This window comes from Pseudorasbora parva, chromosome 11 (genome assembly GCF_024679245.1).
Source record: "Pseudorasbora parva isolate DD20220531a chromosome 11, ASM2467924v1, whole genome shotgun sequence".
In the NCBI taxonomy this organism is placed as follows: Eukaryota; Metazoa; Chordata; class Actinopteri; order Cypriniformes; family Gobionidae; genus Pseudorasbora; species Pseudorasbora parva.
In genome coordinates, this window is record NC_090182.1 from 39,269,154 (window position 1) to 39,293,132 (window position 23,979).

At 38.8% G+C, this 23,979-nt stretch overlaps 2 protein-coding genes and 1 long non-coding RNA gene across 3 annotated transcripts; 1 reads left to right on the plus strand and 2 right to left on the minus strand.

Annotated features, from left to right (window-relative positions):
- Nucleotides 1-618: 618 nt before the first annotated feature.
- Nucleotides 619-3,682, minus strand: LOC137093164 (uncharacterized). The gene is made up of 6 exons (XR_010908403.1): nt 3,560-3,682; nt 3,396-3,470; nt 3,235-3,309; nt 3,050-3,118; nt 2,883-2,942; nt 619-2,622 (listed from the first exon to the last, which is right to left on the minus strand). It is a non-coding gene; the product is annotated as an uncharacterized lncRNA (long non-coding RNA).
- Nucleotides 3,683-3,897: 215 nt separating this feature from the next.
- Nucleotides 3,898-8,397, plus strand: LOC137093163 (fructose-bisphosphate aldolase B-like). Its single transcript, XM_067457906.1, has 7 exons — nt 3,898-4,161; nt 4,322-4,376; nt 6,105-6,265; nt 6,430-6,513; nt 6,600-6,774; nt 6,858-7,057; nt 7,876-8,397. The coding sequence occupies exons 1-7, from the start codon at nt 3,913-3,915 to the stop codon at nt 7,969-7,971; spliced, it is 1,020 nt and encodes a 339-aa protein (XP_067314007.1). The 5' UTR covers nt 3,898-3,912; the 3' UTR covers nt 7,972-8,397.
- On the minus strand, nt 8,341-22,271 carry LOC137093162 (L-asparaginase-like). Its single transcript, XM_067457905.1, has 7 exons — nt 22,227-22,271; nt 21,973-22,112; nt 21,762-21,857; nt 14,605-14,765; nt 13,671-13,754; nt 13,433-13,595; nt 8,341-8,607 (listed from the first exon to the last, which is right to left on the minus strand). Exons 1-7 carry the CDS (start codon nt 22,231-22,233, stop codon nt 8,518-8,520), a joined length of 741 nt encoding a protein of 246 aa, XP_067314006.1. The 5' UTR covers nt 22,234-22,271; the 3' UTR covers nt 8,341-8,517.
- Nucleotides 22,272-23,979: the final 1,708 nt, after the last annotated feature.

Sequence of the window (23,979 nt, forward strand, 5' to 3'; positions counted from 1 at the left end):
TGTTCATTTGTATCAACATTTAGGAAAACAGCATATTGCAAAATGAATAACTTAGTTTACCGTAAGTCTTACAATACAATCATGTCTATAATCCAGTCCACAGTTTTGAACTATTTCAAAAAAATGCATTGAAGGTTAAACTGCCCAATCAACAAGGACAATTGATACCTTCACAATTAAAAAAAAAATCAGCTGGCCTATAAACTTTAATACATACTGAATAGATTAACAAAATGCTAAACAAAATGATATAATAAGTATACGAATATAAATAATTAAAAAACTCAAAACACTTGCTAGAAATGACTAAATATGTAGAAATTACTGTACCATACAGTACATTACTATAAATACATGACTATTCAGTCAACTTCCCATTTGTTAGGTTAAATGCAAAGTAAATTAAGTACTCCAGACACATTTTTTAAGTAAACGCAAGTTGTTTTGATTTCAGTGCACTTGATTAATTTGACATCACTAGAAATACAGCACTCCTTAACTATCCCTGAGACAATAGTCCCTGTTTGTCTGTCTTTAACCATGCTAAATTTGGCTGTACTTACCGGATCGATAAATGTGTAGCCTGTGTCAAGCCCCACATCAACAAATGACCTCACCAGTGCCACTGCCCCGTTTTCTGTAAGAACTGCATGGTTAATTCTTCTAGATAGTGTTGTGCTTGTTTTTGAATGAACTCTGTTTCCATTAATTATAGCCCTTGCATAAAATGCACACTGGTGAACATTAATGCCATTATTGCTGAGAAGATATGCCTCTCTGGGTGTTGGTGGTCTTATGACTGGTGAACCAAGGAAGATTACATTTGTTTTAATTATGCAGTTTTTGGCAAGTTTGTAACATCCGCTCAACAAAGTCCTTGCTTAGTGGATTAATACTATTGTTGTAAACACTTGTCAAAAGTCTTGGAACACTTTGAAAAAGAAAAAATGCATTGACAATTTGCTCTGGAACTGCCTGTGTGCCATGGAAGAGCTTTTGCAAGTTGCCATTGTGACTTTCAAAAATAAAAGCACTCTGGCACCATAGTGGACCCCAGTTTCTGACAGATTGTGCAGCATGCTCTAAAATGTGCACATTGAAACTGACATGACATTTGCCATACAATCTCTCAAAACGGCTCACAAAAGTTTTCAGCAGATATTCAGCTGCATCTATGTCATGTGAAGAAATATTATCTTTTAACAGACAATACGTTCCTTGTACAAGTAACAGTAAGTGTTCAAGGAATTGGCGTGGTAAAATGCCACTCAGGCATGGAAGACTATAAAACAAAAGAAAATTCCTGTATTCTGAGGCCTTCCAGAACTTGCGTATCTTTATAGATCGTGGAGGTCTTGTTATATTAACTGGTGGCTTGATTTCAAGGAGCCGTTTGTCAATGGCCATGATTTCTCTTCCCATATACCAACTCTCTCCATGGTACTTTGTATCAAACCATAGAGTTGTCAATTGCCGACATACACCCAGTAAAATCCCATGCATGTAATCAAAAGAAAATCCTAGTATGATATTAAAAAACGTTAAAAGCATTAAAGGTGATGGCCCTTTGACTCCCCGAGCACATGTGCCTGTTTTAACTGCTGTTCTCACATCATCAAGATGCTGGTTGTGCGTGCGTGTGTTTGAATCACCGCCACTTTGTGAACTATATACCCTAGTGAAACCATTTCCCTTGGCAACAATTTCTCCCTTCTTATAACACCAGTTACATCCATGTTCCCCATTAAATTGCTTAATATTTTGGACAGTGCAACGAGCAACAGAGTCGCACACACAGACAAGATTAAACACACGGACATTCAAGCTTTGTCCGCTGTGCATTACTGTTAGACCTTCCTGCTCTAGCTGAATGCACTCATCGACAAATGGCTGCATAAAAGAATTCATTTTGGGCTTAGAAGGACCAAACCACAAACCAGCCAGCAGCACATGTCTGCTTCTCATATCTGGGGGGAGTTCATTGATTATGATTTGGATTGGCCAAATGTGGAAGGGAGATGATTTAAAAATGGGGACACCATCAACATTCCAAGTAAGTGAAAGGTTCAACTGGTCTGGGTCATTCAGGGGACCGACAGATTTATACATGGCACCATCAAATATATCTTGGACACTGTCTGGACTGCTTTTGCCCCTAGTCCATTTGTAATCCAACGCTGCTCTAAATGTTGAATCTAACATCTTTTCTTCCAATTGTTTTCTAATGGATACTTTCATAAAAATGTCACCTGATTTAACAAGTGAGTTCTTATCCCCAGGTTCAGAACCACATGAGGCACAACAAGCTGGGATCTCATTACCAAAGTAATGATGACATTTGGGGCAGATGTACATCATTTCAAAAGAGTTGCAATCAAATGTTTTAAGAAATTTATATAAACTACTGGGTACTCCATTAGTTCCTTCTGGACAATGTAAATTGATTAGGTCTAGTAAATCACTAAGGGCAGATTTTGTTGTGGTGTGCCTAAGAGCATAACATAAAATTGACAATAAGGATTCTTCATGACTAATCTTAGCATTGGGGTAGATCTTCTCTTTTACTGAGTTTGGCTTCTCTCCACTGTAATCTTGTGCATCACCACCTGCTGCAGCATCCATCTACAAGAATTGTGAAAAATAAAATACTGCCAGTTCAAATGATTTTGTTAACATATCAATTTTATTCTCATACTCATACAAACATAGATAAAATTAAATCAAAACAATACTTTACATACTATAATATATTAATTTAATAATATATTACATATTATAATATATACTATATATTATTAGAGTATGTGAGTTATAATGAATTAATGGGAATTTGAAATCGATTCACTATCTAAATAACAAATCATTATTACTATAAATCTTACCAAAAGCAAATTTGCCACATTTTCTACATTGTTGCTCGTTTCGCTGTCACATGTATTGTCCTTGATATGCAAAAGAGCAAAGATTAGGAAGATGACATGAAAAAAGAATATTGTCACTGCTAACAAACTGCATAAGAATTGCTAATGCTTATGGTGCGCAATCTTACTGTGGGGTCTTGAGGTGGAGTCATAGAACAGTTTTGCAGTTCATAATTCTCACTGTCCGATTCTTCATCCTAAACACACAGACAGACAGATGTGTCTAATTTGTATTCTGTACAAGCAGAAATCACCTCCCAATGTATCTTAATTCCTCAATATTAATCCAGGGTTCAACATGTAGTTTCCTTACCATGGAATGATCTGTGACTGTATCATTTGTGCTGTGCTGGTCCCAGTTCTCCACTGCACTCTCCAATTCATCATCCTTACAATCATATAACCATGAACAACTGTAGTCAAAAGATATCCCATATGGTAAAACCTGAGAATATTTGACTAGCAGTCTCCTACCACAGTATGGTCTGGTGATGTGTTGAATCTGCATCGGTAATTTATCTCCTCTTCAATGTCAGATCTGTCATCCATCTATTAGCAATCAGAACCATGAACAACAATAATACAAAGATAGCCTAGGTTATGTTAAAAAATGATGGATAGTTACATTAGTGTCCTACCATGGTATGGTCTGGCGGTGGTGGTGGTTTAAAGTTGCATAGGTAACTGATCTCCTCTTCAGAATTGTCATCCTTATCATCAGAACAGCAAAAAAAAAGTCAATGCACAGATTAATCTTTTGCTCATTTAAAAAAAATAAAAATAATAATAATATATATATATATATATATCATTGATATTTGTCTGAGAGGGGCACTTTTGATTTATTTTGAAAAAGGGCTAGGGCTCGAGCACCCAAAGCTCCCCCTCTGCACGTGCCTGCCCTGTTCAGTCTCACACTTGGCACAGCACTTGCGTTAGTACTGAGCCTAGTAATGACCAACAGTTACAGAAATCTTTTTAAAGACTTAAAATGATCAGAAAACAAAATGAATTTAGCCCTTTGGAAGATTCAGTTCGAAGGCCGGTAAGCGCCCTCTGGAGGAAGAACACTGAAGAGAACCGTCGTAGTTTCCGTGACCTGCTCTTCTCTGTAGACACCTCTATCTCTGAAAGTATTGGTGGTGTCATCTTTTTCCATGAAACTCTGTACCAGAAATCAGACAAAGGAGTTCTGTTTCCAAAAGTCATCAAGGACAAGGGCATCGTAGTTGGCATCAAGGTGAGATATTGGTGCATTTTTGAAGATATTTTCCTAGTTAAACATGTTTTTACTCATGATGTAGTTAATGAATGGTGTGCAAAGCTGCAAACGTAAGATCTTCTCACTAATGTTGGCAGTGATGTTATTAAATGAAAGTTTTGTGTTTTTGTGCACAAAGGTGGACAAAGGCACAGCCGGCTTGGCCGGTACAGATGGAGAGACAACCAGGCAGGGTAACTTTTTTACTCAAATACTTCTTAACATGACAGTAATCTATCCTGACTTGTATCCATTTTAGAGGGGTCCTATATGCCCCTTAACAAAGTCTTGATTTGTTTTTGGGGTGTTCTAGAATATGCCTTCATGCTTGATTTATGCATTATTTTTCACACATTTTATATTATAGCCCCTCTTTCTCGAGTCTGGCTCAAACATGCCAATTTCAATTTAGCCCCTCCTTCCAAAAAACTAAATGTGCTGTGATTGGTTCGCTGGCCCAGTGTATTGTGATTGGCGCCACCTAGCATTTTTGGGAAATATCTTTCCCCTTCATAACTGCATAAGTTCTTCTCTAGTGTAAATATTGATGATGGTGTCCATTTCAAACCAATTTGAGCCTGATTCAGAGCCTGGCAGTGTTAACCAGGGCTGTACATTAATTTTGTTTGCACATAGCACTGGTGCTAGCGGTTAAATGTTTTGTAGTGCAGGTCAGCAGGATTGTAATGTACATTACATCTCATAAAACAACCACAAGTAGCACAGTTCATCGCTTAAACAGGCAGATGACTGGCTGTACAGGACATGCAAAATGCAACCCTTTAAAATAAAAATTTCCAGACAAACATTTGGAAAATAACACATTTTGCTTATATAGCCCAATATCTCCGACTACAATCCAAACGAAATCCATTCACAAATCAACCTCACAACAACATTACACTTAAATAAAATTAAATTTAAAGAATACATACATTTTTTATTCATGAAGATTACATGGAAAATATGCCATGCATAGTGGACGATTCATGCCACCTTTTGATAAACAAGCACTTTTCAAATGAAAATGGCATGAAATTACCATTATAACCAGTACCTGGCTGAAGAGCTCATTTGCCATAATTATTTACATTATTAAATTACTATTATAGCAAACTTTAGTACTTTTATTGTTTTGAAGTATGATGGGAAGTACTGGAAAAGTCTCATGTCATTTGCATGAAGGGAATGTTTTTTCATTAAGCCGAGACCCACAAAGCCTAGAAATGTTAATTATTTAACTATACTGTGATTACTTAAAAATATAAAATCAATAAACAGTTTAATTATTAATACCAATAATGCAATAAATAATTTCAATAATACATTGAATGGCATTTGGATTTCCAAATGTATTTTTCATAAATCCAAATGTATTCATTGAAAAAAAAACATTTTCAATTCAAAGTGTGCAGAACTGATTTCATGGAAAGACTTTGCAGCCAGAGATTCACCAGTACGTTTTAGAGTGTTTTTTTTTTTTTGTGTGTGTCATTTTATTATACATTATAGATACGGTGCTATCCACCATTTAATTGTATTTTTTGGAAAACTATGGTAATACAAACATTTATCGATCACAAAACCATGGGTCATTTTCCTAAGGAGCGGTGAACCATCTGTACAAAAGCAAGCTGTACAGAAAACAAGCTGTTCTCCATAAAATGTGCAGCACACAGATAAACGTTTGGGTTTGAATGTTCAGGAACAGTTTAAGTTTGTCAGCCTTAGGAGGGTCAAACAAATGAGGCGTGGCTTTGGGCAGCAATTCGCAGGGAGGGTGGGATCGTATGGTTTCGATGCCAGCAGGCTGAAGTTAGCATTTCCCAGATCACCAATAGCACCTTTAAGTTGAAAACGTTAAAAAGCATAATAGGACCCCTTTTAAAGGAAGGTATTTTTGCCTGATCTGTTTCACTCAGGATTGGATGGTCTGTCTGAACGCTGTGCCCAGTACAAGAAGGATGGTTGTGACTTTGCCAAGTGGCGCTGTGTACTTAAGATCTCTGAGAGCTGCCCCTCTGCTCTCGCAATTGCTGAAAATGCTAACGTTCTTGCCAGATATGCCAGCATTTGCCAACAGGTATGTCCAACAGAATGCGGCTGGCTCATGTGATCCTACTTATTGTTCATGAACAGCCTTTACATGACTGAACACTTGATAGCCAGCGTGCCATTTGTCTATTTTGTTTCTATAACTGGCTAGAAGATCTTTTCTTCTGATTAATTCTTCCTCAATTCCTTTAGAATGGTTTGGTTCCCATTGTAGAGCCTGAGATCCTCCCAGACGGAGATCATGACCTGCAACGGTGCCAGTACGTCACTGAGAAGGTAAGCGTCCTTCCAGAATAAACGATTAAAGCAGAGCAATGCAAAATTATCCATTGAAAATAACTCCCAACTAATTGCAAACCAAGGTCCTGTCGGCTCTGTACAAGGCTCTCTCTGACCACCATGTGTATCTGGAGGGAACTCTGCTCAAACCAAACATGGTCACCGCTGGACACTCCTGCACCAAGAAGTACACCCCTCAGGAGGTTGCCATGGCAACAGTAACTGCTCTCAGACGCACTGTGCCAGCTGCTGTACCAGGTGTGTCAGTCAGCGCCAGGTCATTAGAGGAAGTCGTCCATTTAAGTGCTCTTCAATCCTTGAACATCTCTTCTGGTTCTCAGGCATCTGCTTCCTCTCTGGTGGTCAAAGTGAGGAGGAGGCCTCTCGGAATCTGAATGCCATGAATCAGCTTCCCCTGCACAGACCCTGGAAACTGAGCTTCTCTTATGGCCGTGCCCTCCAGGCCTCAGCTCTTGCTGCATGGAAGGGACAAGCAGCGAACAAGAAGGCTGCACAGGATGCCTTCGTCACACGTGCGAAGGTAACCAATGTCAAACTTAAAATACTGCATGTGGGAAATATCGTGCCTCATTAGCCGCTTTTCCGCTGTCCAGTGCGAGCCAGGGTTTTCAATGGGCCAGGCTGGGCAAATAGCCAGACCTGTAGCTTCACTAAAACCCTCCTGTAACACGCATCTCTGGAACAACATCACGCAAATCCATCGTTTCACCAACAAATGGAACGAATCAGAAAGATATCACTGGAAACTAGCGAAATTATCATTTCAACAAATTTCCCACCAAAAGTACACTCTCTCCAGTGACAACCCCAATAGTTATATTATCAGTCAGAGAAACAGCTTGTCTGCTTTCTGCAAGCAGTCGTATTTATTATATTTACTATAGGAATGGTAGCTATAGGAATATTTACTATAGAAATGGACTATAATTGTGCAGTCTTTTGCATCGCATATAAATATTACAGTGATCAGAATCACATCAGATTACAAACAGAAGTTATTAACACTCACTGCTGTCTGAAAATGAGTTGAGCTGAATGAAATTATCTGCAGTGCTGCTGTCTCAGATAAACAGATGAGCTTTGTTTTTAAACACACCTCAACACCGAGCTGGCCCACTTTGGACCAAGGTATCCTACAGGCCAAAAAACCCTGGCCATTGGCCCGGAAGAGGCCCGATCAAGCCCCTGAAGTGGCAGTGGAAACACGACTGGCCCTGGCACGCACTAGCACACCGCCTTTCGCCCAAAAGTAGAAACGCAGCTATCGTGTTGTCAGTTTATAGGTCTACCATATCAAATAAAGTGCCATATGTTCATGCTTCTTTGTTTCTTTTTCAGATTAATAGTCTTGCATCAAAAGGCGAATACAAACCCTCAGGCCAGGCTGACCAAGCATCGACACAGTCCCTCTTTACCGCCAGCTATGTCTACTAAACTCAACAACAAAAAACAGCAACTTGTTCTGGATAATACAAAATGTACATGCAAAGATACCAAAAGATATTAAAGATGATCTTACAACTAGGGGTTGCACAGTTCACTAGTCGACTTTAATGCTCTGCCATGACGCTTTAAGCTTGACATCGACTTGTCGCTGATTGCTCCTGTTTCCAACAAAATTACAAATAAGTAACTGTGCACAATTTTGTTCATTAATGATGTCATCAGCGACTAGTCGACATTGACTTGACTTTACTCAAATAAATGTCCACTTAAGAAACATCTGAAGTCGTTCAACCCCTACTGACCACTCAATGTGTACACTTAATTGTACAAGAAAGAATGTTCTACCAGACTCAAACAGACCCTGAATTAGTTTGAGCTTTATTGCATTTTAAATAAATGATACATTTTGTTTGAGTTGTTTTTTGTTTAATCATTAAGGGGGGATTGAACTGATTGTGCTTTTGCACCTGATGTCAACTGGTCCGACTTGAGTTTCTACACAGCAGACTGAAAAGAGATGCTGAAGGGTGAGTTTCAAATAGGAAGGTTGAAGAGCACCAATATGTCATGCAGGTTATTCTTTCTTGCTTCACTTGCTGCTGTCCTTCCCCAAATATCAGCAATCTGGTAGGGAAAAGACAAATTATACATGTTGGATGTTGACAGTCTTATGCTCTCTTTAAATTTTCTTTAAAAAATGTTTAAAAAAATGCTTTTAATCGGAGTGGTCCAATACCTTAGGACTATTGTTACACTTAATCTCGAAATACACAAACATTTTTACTGGATTCGAGGAGTTTATGTGGTTGTAATAAAAATAGTAGCACTCCCATCCCATCATTTGGACCAAAATAGGTATGAATGTGAAATAGAGTTGTCAAAAAAAGTAAACTCCACACACCACAAATGAAGACATGAGACATGCACATGCATACATGCACACCGAGGAATTCCCATTACAATTAATTGGGGGGGTCATATAACTGGGGCAAAGCTTTTTCTTTTTTTTTTTTAAATAAAAATCAATCACATTGCAGACTACAAATATGAAGAGGTTAGATTTTAACACGTTTACAATGCAGAACTTTGTCAATATACATAATAAAATATTTGTTGTTGGACATGTGCCATAAGTAGATTTGTAAACCTACAACAAGTGTATTTGTATGATAGCATTTACTTTTAAAGTGACTATTGTAATGGGGTAGTCAAATATAATTAGTCTATTTTTATTTTTAGATGCATAATGAAGAAAAAAAACTGACTTCAGGACACAGAGGAACAGTTTGTTAGCTCCATATAGAGCTATAAAGCAATCTAGTGGCAGAAGTCAATATCATGTTATATGTTTTTTCCACAAGGGGTTGGCAGTGACACCCAGGGCCCTATTTTAACGAACTGAGTGCATGATCTGAAGTGCATGACGCAGGTGCACTTAGGACGTGTGTCCGAATACACTTCCGAGTACTGAATACACAACTAACACACGTTAGTTTAACGATGGGAAAAATGGTCTGTGTAGTCCAGGCATATGGTCCAGAAGGGTTGTACCTAGTCTCTTAATGAGTCATGGGTGTGTTTTGGGCATACCGTGCAATAACCCAATCAGAGTCTTATCACCCATTCCCTTTAAAAGCTAGTTGCGCAGTGCAGAGTGTATGTGTGGTGTGCACCGCGGCGCAAATAGGTGCATATTACTGCACATATAAGACACAAATACTGCACTTTTGACTGTAGACCAGAGGCCGGATTCACAAAAAATTCTTAAGAATAAATTTCTTCTTAACTGAGAATTTCTTCCTATTTTCTAACTTAAAGGGGTGATGAATTGAGAAATCTACTTTCGCTTGAGCTTTGATATATAAAAGGTCATGGTAATATAAGAATATCCTGTAAGTTACAGAGCTGAAAAAACATCCTTGTTAGTCAAAGAAAAGCTTCTATAGACACCAGGCCCAGAAAACGATCATGTGCTTCATCCTAACGTGATCGTGCGACGAAACAAGCCTCTACAGCAGGGGTCTTCAACTAAAATAGCTTGGGGTCCAGAAAAAAAACCTTCTCACCGGCCGAGGTCCGGACAGTTATATACCTAAAAACATGAATCGATGTCTTTTTGCCAGACTAAAGAAATCAGTGTAGATTAAAATGTCTTTATTGAACAAAATATAATATGTTCTCATATAGATAAAGTATGTCTTTTCATTTTTTTAAAGCAAACATAGGTAATCCTTCAAAAAATGTATTTAATTTTGAGGTTATTCTGTTTGCTTTGGTACAAAATATCTAATTCAACCAGTAGCCATGTCTGACAAAAATATGATGAATGAAAAAATGCCTTCATCTCTAAATCTGCACTGAAAATACATTAATTTCAACATTACTAGCAACTAAAGTGCTTTTTCTGCTGAACTGAGATAAACAGTAACAATCAATGAACACAAACCCTCCTGGTTAAAAAAACAAAACAGAAATCTCATAACATAATGTTATGTTCATTCACATGTATAGCCTACATTTAGTTAGGTAGAGGCTATCTTCAGCACTGCTCTCTCTGTGCTTCAAATTGCACTGGTAAAAAATCATTTGCAATATCATCCAGAAACACAAACAGGCAAAAATAAGGTGCCACCAGTGTTGGAAAAATGAAAAAGTCCACAAAATATTTTATCTCTTTATTTCAACTGTTCCTTTAAATCCAGAAAAACGTAAATAACCTCTCAAAAGGCTGAGCTGAGTTGAACTTAAAGATGGAATGGAAGCATAAACATTCCTTGTTCCAAAAAAATAAAATAATAATAATAATAAAAAAGTGAATATAGCTACATTGTCTGAACTTCAGTGCATGTGAGAAATTGGCTCATTTATTTTCTGCGTCCTTACCTCAGACTGCTGAGGATAAAGGGGTCTTTAAAATGTGTATGGCTGAATCAGAAATCGCCCCTATACCCTAAATAGGGCATTATTTGAGGGGACAGCCATTTGTAGTGGCGTGGACATGTCACAGTGGACATGTTTGAGTGTACTCACATGTTGCACCGCAATAACGAGTGTACAGCCGATGTACACACAACAGCTGTCCGACTTCACGCACTCGTTTTCATTCACTCCTTCAAGTGAACTGTAATAGTGGACTAACGTAGGGAATAGTGGATGAGGGTTAAGGGGCCAATTTCTGATTCAGCCTCTGTTTTGCGCGCCTTCTTCAGTCTCTTCACTGCGCGTCTAAACATATAGTGAGCATAGTAACGTAGCCGCACACCGGACTGAAGCTCATGGGCGCGTCTCAGGATCTCACACTGGACGCTCACATACGCGCAAGCTCAGTTTTGAATCGACTTCTGACAGAAGAGCTGCACGATGTATTACATTTATATTATATTTCCCTCAAATCCTCCATGTACATACTGATTCCACCCTGTGCTACAAGAGATACACTCATCGTGAAGTTCTTCTGTCAGGAGTCGATTCAAAACTGAGCTCGCGCATAATGCGCGCGACATAGGAAATGCGCGACATAGGCAACACAGGAAAAACGGTTCTACTGAGCTGCCTGATATAAATGTGATTATTTATTTATTTATTTTAAAACGCATTAGGCATTTAGTTATTTCAGTGTGTCAAAAGGCTTCGCGGTCCGGATGGATGCATCTCGCGGTCCGGATCCGGACCGGAGTCCGCCAGTTGGCGACCCCTGCTCTACAGAATAATAAGCGCATGTAATTCAGTAGCCCCGCCCACCGACTCATCGGATCATGCTAGCCAGCAGCAATAAACATGTTGAAGAAGATAGCAAGATATTGTGGAAGAACAGTCGCTGCATATGCTTCCTTCGGATCCTAATATTAGGAACGTGTGATACTACATTTATTTTTAATATAGTTCGCTTTATTTCACTGCGGAAGAAACAGAATATAATCTTTTATAATCTTAGATTATATAATATAATCTTTCATTATATATATATAAGCCAGTTCATACCACCTTTAAGTTCATACGGCAACGGTTGTCAAGGGCAACACAACAGAGGGGCGGGGTGAACAAAACTCATTATCATTTAAAGTTGTATGCACTGAAATGGCTTGGTGAAAACAGAGCTGTTTTTGTCCAGGTAAAATTAGTGTTTGCTTACAATACCAAGGAGAATTTTTAATTAAGTATATTACAAACTTTTCATTTAGACACTAAAGAATCACAAAAATGGCCTTATATGACCCCTTTAAAATAACATTTTTTTAGTCTGGTCTGCCTCAGGTCTAACGGCACTTGTCAATGTCAAAATTATTTAGATGGGCAGGGTTTACGTTCTCTTTTGGCTCGGGCAGTCTACATAGACGAGCGTGTCATTCTATATGCCAATGTGGGGACTCTTTCTGGTGAAATCACAAAACAAAATGCACACAAATGTGCCCATGCTCTTAATATGCAATCATTGATGAACATCTTTGATTTTAATGAAGAGGTAAACTTTATGTTGGTGGATTAGAACCTGTAACCTTCGACACAGTTTACAAAAATTCTACCACTAGACCACTAATGAACTCAATGTTTATGTTTAAATGTTTAATGAAAATATTATTTGCAAATAGTTCCAAAATGATTATATTCTGTTTCTTTATGCTTTATAAAAATAAACTATCGTCCATCCCGTCCCCAATGTTCAAGACATGGTTACGTCCTTTTCCTAATGTGCAACTTTGAACAGTTTTAACAAGCTTTTGCATGTTATGGAGTTGTTTTGTGTTTAAGTTAAAAGAATGTGAAGAATTAAATTAAATCATTGATAAAGTCTAGTAATTTAGAGTAGGGCTGCACAATGAATTGAATATCTAATCGTGATTATGATTACAGATGCCAAGAACATGTAATCATTCAAAGCTGCGATTACAAAAAAAAGCACTTATATTATTCTGCATACTTAAGAGGTGTTTAGAGCATGTTATGCTGTAAGAGGCGAATACTTCATTGTAGGGATTAACCCAGCATAATAGGAACTACCAGTCACAAAAGTGTACGCTGACAGGTAGAATGCATGCGAAATAGCACCCACCATTTTTAACAAGCCGTGCACACAGCCTACATGAACGGAAAAATGTGATATATGGGCCATCAAATGCTAAGGAGACAATACAATGCAACTTTGAGGGGAGCAAGTGAAACACGATTAAGTATTTCTGCTCAGCTAGTGACATTGGACATCAACCACATGGAAAACCCTAATAATAATTTTAGGGCCTTGGGTCATTTTGACCAGCAGGGGAAGGGGGTGCTATAGCTACAGGAGAGCATAAGCGTTAAATATTTGACATATTAGTTTAACAAGTCAGAATAGTAAAAAAAAAAAAAGTTTTAAATTTAAACAAAAAAGAAATATTACAAAAAACAGATTATGCATTCATAATGTTCACACTATATACAGTATGTTAACAAAATTCTGTTTTTATTATACCTCTGGGGAAGCGCCACATTGAAGAAGTTTGGACACCATGAGTTCGTTCCTCTTCTCCACTGCTACATGTAAAGCAGTCTGTCCGTTGTAATCACGCTGGTTCATGTCTGTACCAGCCAAGTGCCATGCATAAACAAGCCTATAGTCTTTAGCCCGAACTGCCCTAAATATGAGAGAACAGTTGAATGCAAATGTCCACAGCAAACTGGCTATTTAATTTGTTGTTTGAAAGACTGACTTGATAAGGTCCATGGCCATTCGCACAGGATGTTGAGTTACTGTGGCTCCATGCTGTATCAAAAACTTGATCGTGTCATAGTGCCTGGCATATGTAAGGTAATGGTGTAAAATAATGAAATATAGGCTACTTAAAGGATTAGTTCACCCAAAAATGAAATTTATGTCATTAAATGACTAACCCTAATGTCATTCCACACCCATAAGATCTCTGTTCTTCTTCTGAAGACATTTTAAGATATTTTATATTTAGTCCGAGAGCTTTTTTTGTTCCTTTATTGAAAGTGTATGGACACTACTATACTGTCCATGTCCAGAAAGGTAAACATCATCAAAGTAGTCCATATGTGACATCAGTTAGTTTAGAATCTCTTGAAGCTTCGAAAATAAATTTTGGTCCAAAAATAACAAAAACGACGACTTTATTCAGCATTGTCTTTTCTTCTGGGTTTGTTTTCAATCCTCAAATAAAGATTCAAACTGTTATGAATCAGCTTATTGATTCGTGATTCAGATCGTGCGTCAAACTGCCAAGCTACTGAAATCACGTGACATTGGTGATACGAATTCTGAATCGATACGCTGATTCATAACCGTTCAAATCTTTATTTGAGGATTGAAAACAAACCTGGAAGAGAAATGCTGAATAAAATTCAGTTTTTCACAAGAGTTTTGTGGGGGTTTTTGGAGCAAAATGTATTTTCGATGCTTCAAGAGATTCTAATTAACTAACTGATGTCACATTTGGACTACTCTGATGATTTTTTTTATTACCTTTCAGGACATGGACAGTGTAGTGTGTGTACACTTGCACACTATGCAAGTTACAGGTGTGTTACAGGTGTGGAACGACATTGGGGTGAGTCATTATTAATGACATAAAGTTCATTTTTTGGTGAACTGACCCTTTAAATTAATTTATTCCAACCACTTACTTGTTTTTTATGGCAAGATGTAGAGGTGTGTAACCAAAACGGTTTGTTATTTGGTATGTTGCTCCAAGACCCAGTAATTGCAATACCATTGAAGTGTTCCCTATTTCACAAGCTCTGTGCATTGCAGTGTTGCCATCATAGTCTCTATCATCTATGTCCATCTAAAGAAAGCACGAGATAAAGCATAGACAGGGTTGAGGAGTGAACAAATACATGTAACTTGTTGCTCATTTAAGATATACAAAATTCAAGTAAATGTACTTCATTATATTTGGATTTTAAACAAATTAGTTACATCCAAAAAATATTTTAGATTACCAAAGTGATTACTTTGTCATTTATTTAAATTAAACATGAATGAATGAATGAATGAGGCATTTATATAGTGCTTAAAAATCTCACTGGAATGGATTTTTACAATTAATGCTAAAATAAATGTTTGAAAATGTGTTATGGTAGCCTGGATGCCAGCCGAATTTAGCCCCGCCCACAAAGTGTTTAGGTCGGGCAGTTCGGTCTGGCCTCGATCTATAGGACAATTCACCATGACGTCACGTCACAACGGTAATAAACGTTCTCCCGGGTGGCAAAAGCCGAAGCGTTTCTATGGCATCGCTAGTAAATTGCTTGGGATTCAGACATAGTTAACATGATGATTGAGCCTTGAGGGACTGATTCATTAATTCAGGAGATAGCAATACATGAAATGCCTAACCTTGGTCTAGTAGATGTAGCGCTAGTCTACAAACAGTTACCATCATTTTTAAATGAGCCTCAGCCTACCATTGAGTAGTTATTTTAGTGACTGTTGCTGTTGTAGATGGTCTATTTCCCTGTTATCTAACTATTTACCAGTTCTCTGCTTTTCAACAAATCATTTGCACACATTTTTTTCTTTATTTTTTGTATCTGAAGCTATAGCAGCAACATTGAAAGCTCTGGTGTCTGTGTTTAACACGAAAGCTTGTGTGATCGCGGCCGGCTCGCGGTGCAAACAGTCGTGCCGTGTACCAGCTGATTTGATGCGATGATCAACTTAAATGACTCGTAGCATCTGCAATATCAATCAAAACTCGATGTTAAAATATGTTATATTTATCATTTTATATGGACCTAATCACTACACCTGTTAGCAGTCATAATGTAAACATCCATTATTGATATAAAATAGCCGAAATCACATGAACAATCACACAAAAACCTTATTCCATAGTTATTGTGTGTTTGTTAGCTTCTTAGTTCACGCGTAGAAATGTAGAACAGACTCGTTCTTCACAGAGCCAGAATGAGGAAATGTCCGAGACAGGGAGCGCGTCATGCAAGGGCGGTGTTGAGCAATATCAAAAGACTGACAGATCAGAGGGCGAATGAACGCCTGATGACTGATATCCGATGCATATCATTAAGAAGAGACACAGAGAGAGGTCTGCGCATGTTTTAACTCTTTTATATCAAATAATATAGAAATGAATAGAAATGGTATTCTGTATGACGAAATATTTTGCAAACGTGATGTCAATATTTCTCCAAATATGAGGACTTTTGAATTAAGAGCTAAACTGAAAGCTGTTCTTTGCGATCTCTGTGAACACAAATGAGCCAGTGCAGACGAGAGAATGAAAGTGCGTCTGATAATCTATTCAAAATATCGTTCATAACGGATCGATAATAATGCACTCACCTGGTAGGCTATAAACCACGCGAGAGTTACCTTCCGTCCATGCGCCTGTAAATCGGTTTTATTTTATTATAAATAAAGGTTTAGTTGTTTCAAACTAATTATTTTATTTTTTTATACATTTCCACTTTGCGGAAGTCCCGCAAAATAATTGTATTTTCCCGCAACTCGCACACAATAATATCTTGCCGCCCGCATACGCATTCACCCATCAAATATGATCCTGTGCCGCACTCGGTTGTGCTGGGTCCCGCAGGAGTGCAGTTGCCTATTTGGAAAGAAACGTTAGGCTGTTAGAGCGGTCTTGCTACACATTAAATCTGTAAATTATTGAAAACAATAAACATACCCTTGCAAAAATTATACACTTTTACTGCAGTATTTTAAATAGTTTAAACTAATATATAAACTAAATAATTACATTTACAGCAATGAAATGCTCATTTTTATTACAATGCAAAATTCATTGAAGTTCATGCATCTATTTTCATGTTGATTAAAAAAAGTCTACTGACAATGTCTGACATGAACAACATTTCAACAATTACAAATATTAAAATACAAATATTACTTCTACATCACATGTCTTGAGTTTGTTTGAAGCTCGTTGGGCATTGAATGGAGTGCGTATGGTGATAGGCAACATGTCAAACGGGTCCGTTTATATTGCATGGTTTATGGAAGCAATGTTTCGGAGGTGTGAGACCAAGCGGCAACCTCCCACGATCTCTCTTGAAGCCAATACGGAAGTAATGTAAACTGCAATTCCTCAACTGGCCACTAGAGGCAGGCTCCAGAAGGGAGAAGAATCTCATTGAGCCCCATGTTAAAGTGCCCAACTTTACAGCAGAAAAAAAACATGTTTACAGCCTGGTACAAATTGTGGTTTTTGCCTATACGGCTAATTTTGACCTTCATGACAACTGTGAGGGGGGTGAATTTTTTTCTAACTCATTCGTTTAGTTTATATAAAGCCTTAAAATTCTGCATAATTAAGGGCGTGGTTACAGGTGGATAGGCATTTATCCGCCATCTATAGTTATTGCGTCACCGTAGCTCCGCCCCCATCCCGCCTTTTTGCCCATTTTCTGTTATCCGGGAGTGACACGCGATGACTCGCTCACAAGATGGCAATGCCCAACTCGCCCCTACTTTAAAGGGTTACTTCAGCGATTAGCATATGGCTTTGTATCAGTAGAAACCCTGGAGTATATTCAAATGATTGTGCTTTCCCTCCTCATATCTCCCTGAGACAAGAGATTTATGCATTTTATTTCTGGAAAAATTCCTCCTATGATGCAAATTGATGATTTTTGCATCATAGGAGGAATGTTTGCCCAAAGGCTAAAGACTACAGCCAGCAGAAGGAGCCATTTCCGCATGTTTTGAATCCGCGCATGGGGGATGGAGATCACACTCAGCTTGCAGGGAGAGCTCAGCTCGCAGCTACAGGCACTCATTTAAACGGAGCTATGGTGAGCAATGTAAGTCTTTTAACTTCTCAAATTAATTTCTATGAAAGTTAAGCTTGCAAAGGCATGAACTGAAACGCGCCAGACTGAACTCGCGTTGTGAATGTATGCCGCGAGTGTAGTCGTGATTACCTCAGCTCTCATCACTCGTGCAGTTAGTGCTCAGTGCTGTGATACTCGCGCGGTGACTCACTCATTATATTGAACAGACACGTTCAGTTTTTAATTGTAGTGTCTTCTCTAACTCAGTCACAGTAATCAAGTTGGTGGCGTTGGGAATGGCCTCACAGGGCAGCGAAACATTCGGGGAAATGTAGTCTTTCATCCCCATGGGACAAAAATACTTTTTCTGTCTTTTCTCAGTCTAGAAGACACCAAATTCAAAAATAATTTCACATTTCTACTGCATTGATGACCCAGTTTAAATACAGATTCATCTTCCCAGCGCTGAAGTACCCCTTTAAGCTTCAGAACGGCTTATCAGAATCCTATGGGTGACGTCATGGATACTACGTCCATATTTTTTTACAGTCTATGTGTGAGACCCAGGCGCTCAGCGCTCATTAACCCCGGCGAGAGCAGCCTTCCTTCTGACTGCCGCTGCCTGGCAGAAGCCCCTCCCATGACGCAAATTCGCGTCTTTTGTGTTGTGAATGTCACACGTGAATAAAGCAAATGGACTCAAAATGTTCACGCGTCCAACTTTGCGCGAATAGCTATTTATTCGCGTCACTCGCGTCTGGTGTGAACGCTGCATAACTTATGTGTGCTAAACCGGAACTGAGATACCGTCAACCGGAAGTATCGAGTGTCATGGCGACGCCCACTAAGACTGACAGGAAAGTTGTGGATAATAATAATAATAATAGATTTTATTTATAATGCACTTTTCATTCCGAAGAATCTCAAAGTGCAACAAAGGGAAAAAAAATAACAAAAAAACAAGTAAAAATATAGAATACTACAAACAATCAACCAACACAGAAAACAGAACAGAAACAGAGCTGATGGTGAACAGAAACAGAGCTGATGGTGAACAGAAACAGAGCTGATGGTGAACAGAAACAGAGCTGATGGTGAACAGAAAACAGCTGATGGTGGTAGTCTCTGCTAGCTCCGCAGCACACTGTGGTCCACTCCATGTTTTAAATTTCTCCTAGCGGCAGTGTCCTGATGATGTTGTCGAGGCATGACAGCTGAAGACCAGATGATGGGTCTTTATGACGATTCAGACGATAGGGACCACCGCAGCACCATGCAGGAGGCAGAACATTTTTCCGGGCACTTCTGTGGACACACCAGGGTCCGCGCAGAAGTCCAAGCCGCTCCACGGCCGCAATGCAAGACGGAACAGCGGCGCAGCCGAGAAGCGGAACATCCCAACATCATGCCGGACGCCGATGACGCTGGCCCGGATGACGCTAGCCCGTTGCAAACTTCAGCCACCAAGCAGCTCAAGCCTGAGGGAGACCACCAGTGAGCAGCCGCGGCGAGCAACATCAAATGTCCTTCAAACCAGAACCAACCGCGGCAATTTAAACATAAACATCAGAGAAGCGGTGGAAAACGGCGAAGCGACGAACAAAGTCGTCTCAGTGACTGCCAGCAATCAACAACAGTCCCAATTGTAGCTCTGACTGTTAGGCTAGTCACAAACATAATAAAATAAAATCAAATAAAATCAAAATCTAATAGTACAGTAACATGATTTGTGGGTGGAGAAGCGGCGAACAGACAACGCCAGCGTCCTCTCCCCCACGCTGCCTAGCAACCAATTGTATATATATATATATATATATATATATATATATATATACACACACACACAGAGGTCCTTCTCAAAAAATTAGCATATTGTGATAAAGGTCATTATTTTCCTTAATGTAATGATAAAAATTAAACTTTCATATATTTTAGATTCATTGCACACCAACTGAAATATTTCTGATCTTTTTTTGTTTTAATACTGATGATTTTGGCATACAGCTCATGAAAACCCAAAATTCCTGGCTCAAAAAATTAGCATATCATGAAAAGGTTCTCTAAACGAGCTATTAACCTAATCATCTGAATCAACTAATTAACTCTAAACACCTGCAAAAGATTCCTGAGGCTTTTAAAAACTCCCAGCCTGGTTCATTACTCACAACCGCAATCATGGGTAAGACTGCTGACCTGACTGCTGTCCAGAAGGCCATCATTGACACCCTCAAGCGAGAGGGTAAGACACAGAAAGAAATATCTGAACAAATAGGCTGTTCCCAGAGTGCTGTATCAAGGCACCTCAGTGGGAAGTCTGTGGGAAGGAAAAAGTGTGGCAAAAAACGCTGCACAGCGAGAAGAGGTGACCGGACCCTGAGGAAGATTGTGGAGAAGGACCGATTCCAGACCTTGGGGGACCTGTGGAAGCAGTGGACTGAGTCTGGAGTAGAAACATCCAGAGTCACCGTGCACAGGCGTGTGCAGGAAATGGGCTAGAGGTGTCACATTCCCCAGGTCAAGCCACTTTGGGCTACAGAGAAGCAGCACTGGACTGTTGCTCAGTGGTCCAAAGTACTTTTTTCGGATGAAAGCAAATTTTGCATGTCATTCGGAAATCAAGGTGCCAGAGTCTGGAGGAAGACTGGGGAGAAGGAAATGCCAAATGCCATTAAGAAATGCCTGAAGTCCAGTGTCAAGTACCCACAGTCAGTGATGGTCTGGGGTGCCATGTCAGCTGCTGGTGTTGGTCCACTGTGTTTTATCAAGGGCAGGGAATCAAGATTTCGTTTTTCAGCCCGACCCGGCACCTGCTGACAGTGCCAAAACCACTGGTAAATGGTTTACTGACCATGGTATTACTGTGCTCAACTGGTCTGCCAACTCTCCTGACCTGAACCCCATAGAGAATCTGTGGGATATTGTGAAGAGAAAGTTGAGAGACGCAAGACCCAACACTCTGGATGAGCTTAAGTCTGCTATCGAAGCATCCTGGGCCTCCATAACACCTCAGCAGTGCCACAGGCTGATCGCCTCCATGCCACGCCAAACTGAAGCAGTCATTTCTGCAAAAGGATTCCCGACCAAGTATTGAGTGCATAACTGAACGTAATTATTTGAAGGTTGACTTTTTTTGTATTAAAAACACTTTTCTTTTATTGGTCGGATGAAATATGCTTTTTTTTGTTGAGAATTTTGGGTTTTCATGAGCTGTATGCCAAAATCATCAGTATTAAAACAATAAAAGACCTGAAATATTTCAGTTGGTGTGCAATAATATAAAATATATAATAATTTTAGTTATTTTTGGGATGAAAGTATCCACTAAAACTGCTGTCAAAATGTATCAGATAAATACTTTCAACTTTTATTTTGCATAAATCTGTTAATCAACCTCACTCCTGATCAAAACTACTAGGCCTAAATGTTTTCAAAAAATCTAGGATGATGTCGCTGATTTGGGGAAAAAACACACTCAAAATGACTATGTTCAATATAAAAAGTGATAGATAGATTTTTACTTTGTGAAAGAATGTAAATGCAGCATCAGAATAAAAACAATTCTCCCTCATTTATATGCTGTTATACTGTAAAATGTTATATATTTTACCTCTTCCCAACATGGATGCAGCATCGTTCTGGCTTCTTGAGCATGTTTTGTTTCGAAAAATATTTTTGTTTAAAATAATATGCAGAGGAAAACCAAGTCCAACGTTTGGTGGTCCTTTCGTGTTAGATGTCTTATTAGTATCCCAAAGCATTCTAACGTTTTTAAACGGGTGTAATTAACGACATACATTGCAAATTACCTTTTAAAGCATGTATTTTGTAATTTGTTGTGAAATACATATTAAAAGTAACCTTCCCAAACCTGAGCATGGTAGCCTAGAAATCTAGACGCACCCTGCGGCAGCAAATTTAATCTGCCCGCACATCTGCCAAACATCTCGATGTGGGTCTGGCTTGTCAGGCTATGAGCATGGATTAAGAATTTTAAAACTGGTCATATGAAAGAGAAGAGATCTTACATGCTTGAGAATCTCCTGTAAAGACAGATAGTCGTTGTTCTCTACGCATCTGCCTGCAAAAGAGGGCAGCAGCCGTTGATGAAGTGCTTCGACGTCCTGGGTAAAAGGTAAAAGCATGCAATCGGACGTTACTTCATTAATCCAAGGAATTTTGATGCGTTCATCTCAATAAACGAATAGAAAGCAGAGGATAGCAAACTTGTAAGCTCACTTCGGGTGACTTGTTTGAAAGCCAGGGGAATCTGAGCACATCGCCCATGCGCCGGAGGAACCCCCGGCCTCGCAGTTTAGGTTCACATTTCGACAGTGGAAGAAACAACGGATCGTATGGTTCATCTTCTGCTTCCTCAACTAGTAACGTTATACGTCAAACGAAGTTTTAGATTAAAACAGATTTTAATAAACAACAACATAGCTTAAAAATGGCTTTTTATATTAAAAAGTGTGATATAAATCTGTACTTACGGTACATGTTTGGTGACCTCGAGTGTTGATGACGTTAAATGGCCGTTATTGTCGGTTTCATCGAACGCACGCGCGTTGCTACGGTTACGCGCCTGGCCCGAAGTTAACTTCCGGTCTGTGTCTGTTTGTATGGCGCACTCAGTAGAAATACATTTTAAAGTACTATTCTTGGTTAACATGATATAAATATTAAAAATCAAGCAGAGAGCACATGACACAAGTTTCCCAACATTATTCTTATATTATGAAACAAAGAAACATGTTATGCCGACGCATTGCATAATTGAAAGGCGAGTGCGCATGCATTTATATAGGCTACTGTGAACCCACCGGTAAAATGATGTTCGTTCAAATCCAGCTCAGACATGACATAAATCTGTAGCTTACTATACTTGTTGTAGCCATTAAACAATGTTTTTTTTTTCTTCATATTTATGTTTAAATATTATAATATTATTTTTAGATTTCATCTGATTATGATAGGCTATAAGTGCAAAGATGCGAGTGGGTCAGAAATGATTTTGGTGGTTATATTTAGTTTAATATTAAGTTTTGTTTTGTAAAAAGCCTTTCTTTCGTTTTGTACAAATTGTCTCTTAATTTTAATAAAGGGTTCTTCGGTTAATTGCATGTATTTAATTAATAAGAAATAAATAAGTAGACTAGGTCGCGGAAGCAATCGCTTTCATCATGAACCGAAGCGCGTCTCCAACTGAAACTCGGCAGGCTTGCCTCAGACATGAGGAATATGTAGCCTAATATGTGTAGAAACGAAAAGATTTAAATAAGCACATGGTGCAGTGTTCAGAACTCACGGTAAACAACCAGCGTTATACAGATGATCACGGCGATGGGCATGAGCGGGATGTTAAAGTTTAAGGGAATTTTGTTTTGTTTTTTACCTTCTACTGAATATGATCGGGTGCAAGCCCATTTTAAACAGCACTTATTCACACACGTAATTTTGTGAATAAGTAATTTTGTCGTTTTCTCTAATGATTTCAAAAACATCTTGTAGTGCTTACCTGCTTGTAGTTATCAGTATACTGTTATATTCTATTAAATGACTTTGTCATTTCACACTGTGGCCAATTTAAAGTTACCAACTAAATGAGACATACTGAGTTTATAATTAAATTTATTAATTGCGTTTAATTATTGCATCTAAAGATTTTTCACGTGAATAAAGGCAAATAGATTTGCACACTTTGCTTAATCCCTGGTGAGGTCTAGTCTGTTAAACTTGTCAGAAGTTCTCGTTTCTAATCTGCCCTCGTGGTCTATTTTTTCTCTCATCAAAACCGAATACCATCAGTGGTTGTACATCAAGAGCAGGAACAGTTTTTGTGCGTTTTGTTTCGCGATCTGACCGGAACAAACAGAAAGTCTCTGCAACGGCGTTAAGCGTTAGATTAAAGCGCTCGTCTGTGTGAAGACTGCATGAGCCGCGTTTGCTGCATTGAACTGCATTGTTTGTATTAGTTAGGTTAATCACCAATCCACAAATGGACGCGAGAGATCCACACACACAAAGCAATCCACAAATGGACGCGAGAGATCCACACACACAAAGCAATCCACAAATGCACGCGAGAGATCCACACACACACACACAAAGCAATCCACAAATGCACGCGAGAGATCCACACACACAAAGCAATCCACAAATGCACGCGAGAGATCCACACACACATTTAATTATGTGCAAATTACACACCTGTAATTTAATGCACAGTCTTTTGCATTGGTGTTC

What these genes read in the sequence shown, in the direction of transcription:
- LOC137093163 (XM_067457906.1), top strand. Translation starts at nt 3,913, where the DNA reads ATGATCAGAAAACAAAATGAATTTAGCCCTTTGGAAGATTCAGTTCGA. An exon ending in GCATCGTAGTTGGCATCAAG is followed by an intron (nt 4,162 to 4,321) that starts GTGAGATATTGG and finishes TTGTGCACAAAG; the next exon opens with GTGGACAAAGGCACAGCCGG. An exon ending in ATGCCAGCATTTGCCAACAG is followed by an intron (nt 6,266 to 6,429) that starts GTATGTCCAACA and finishes CAATTCCTTTAG; the next exon opens with AATGGTTTGGTTCCCATTGT.
- LOC137093162 (XM_067457905.1), bottom strand. An exon ending in CATCTTGCCATAAAAAACAA is followed by an intron (nt 13,755 to 14,604) that starts GTAAGTGGTTGG and finishes TACATATGCCAG; the next exon opens with GCACTATGACACGATCAAGT. An exon ending in ATGGCCATGGACCTTATCAA is followed by an intron (nt 13,596 to 13,670) that starts GTCAGTCTTTCA and finishes TCTCATATTTAG; the next exon opens with GGCAGTTCGGGCTAAAGACT.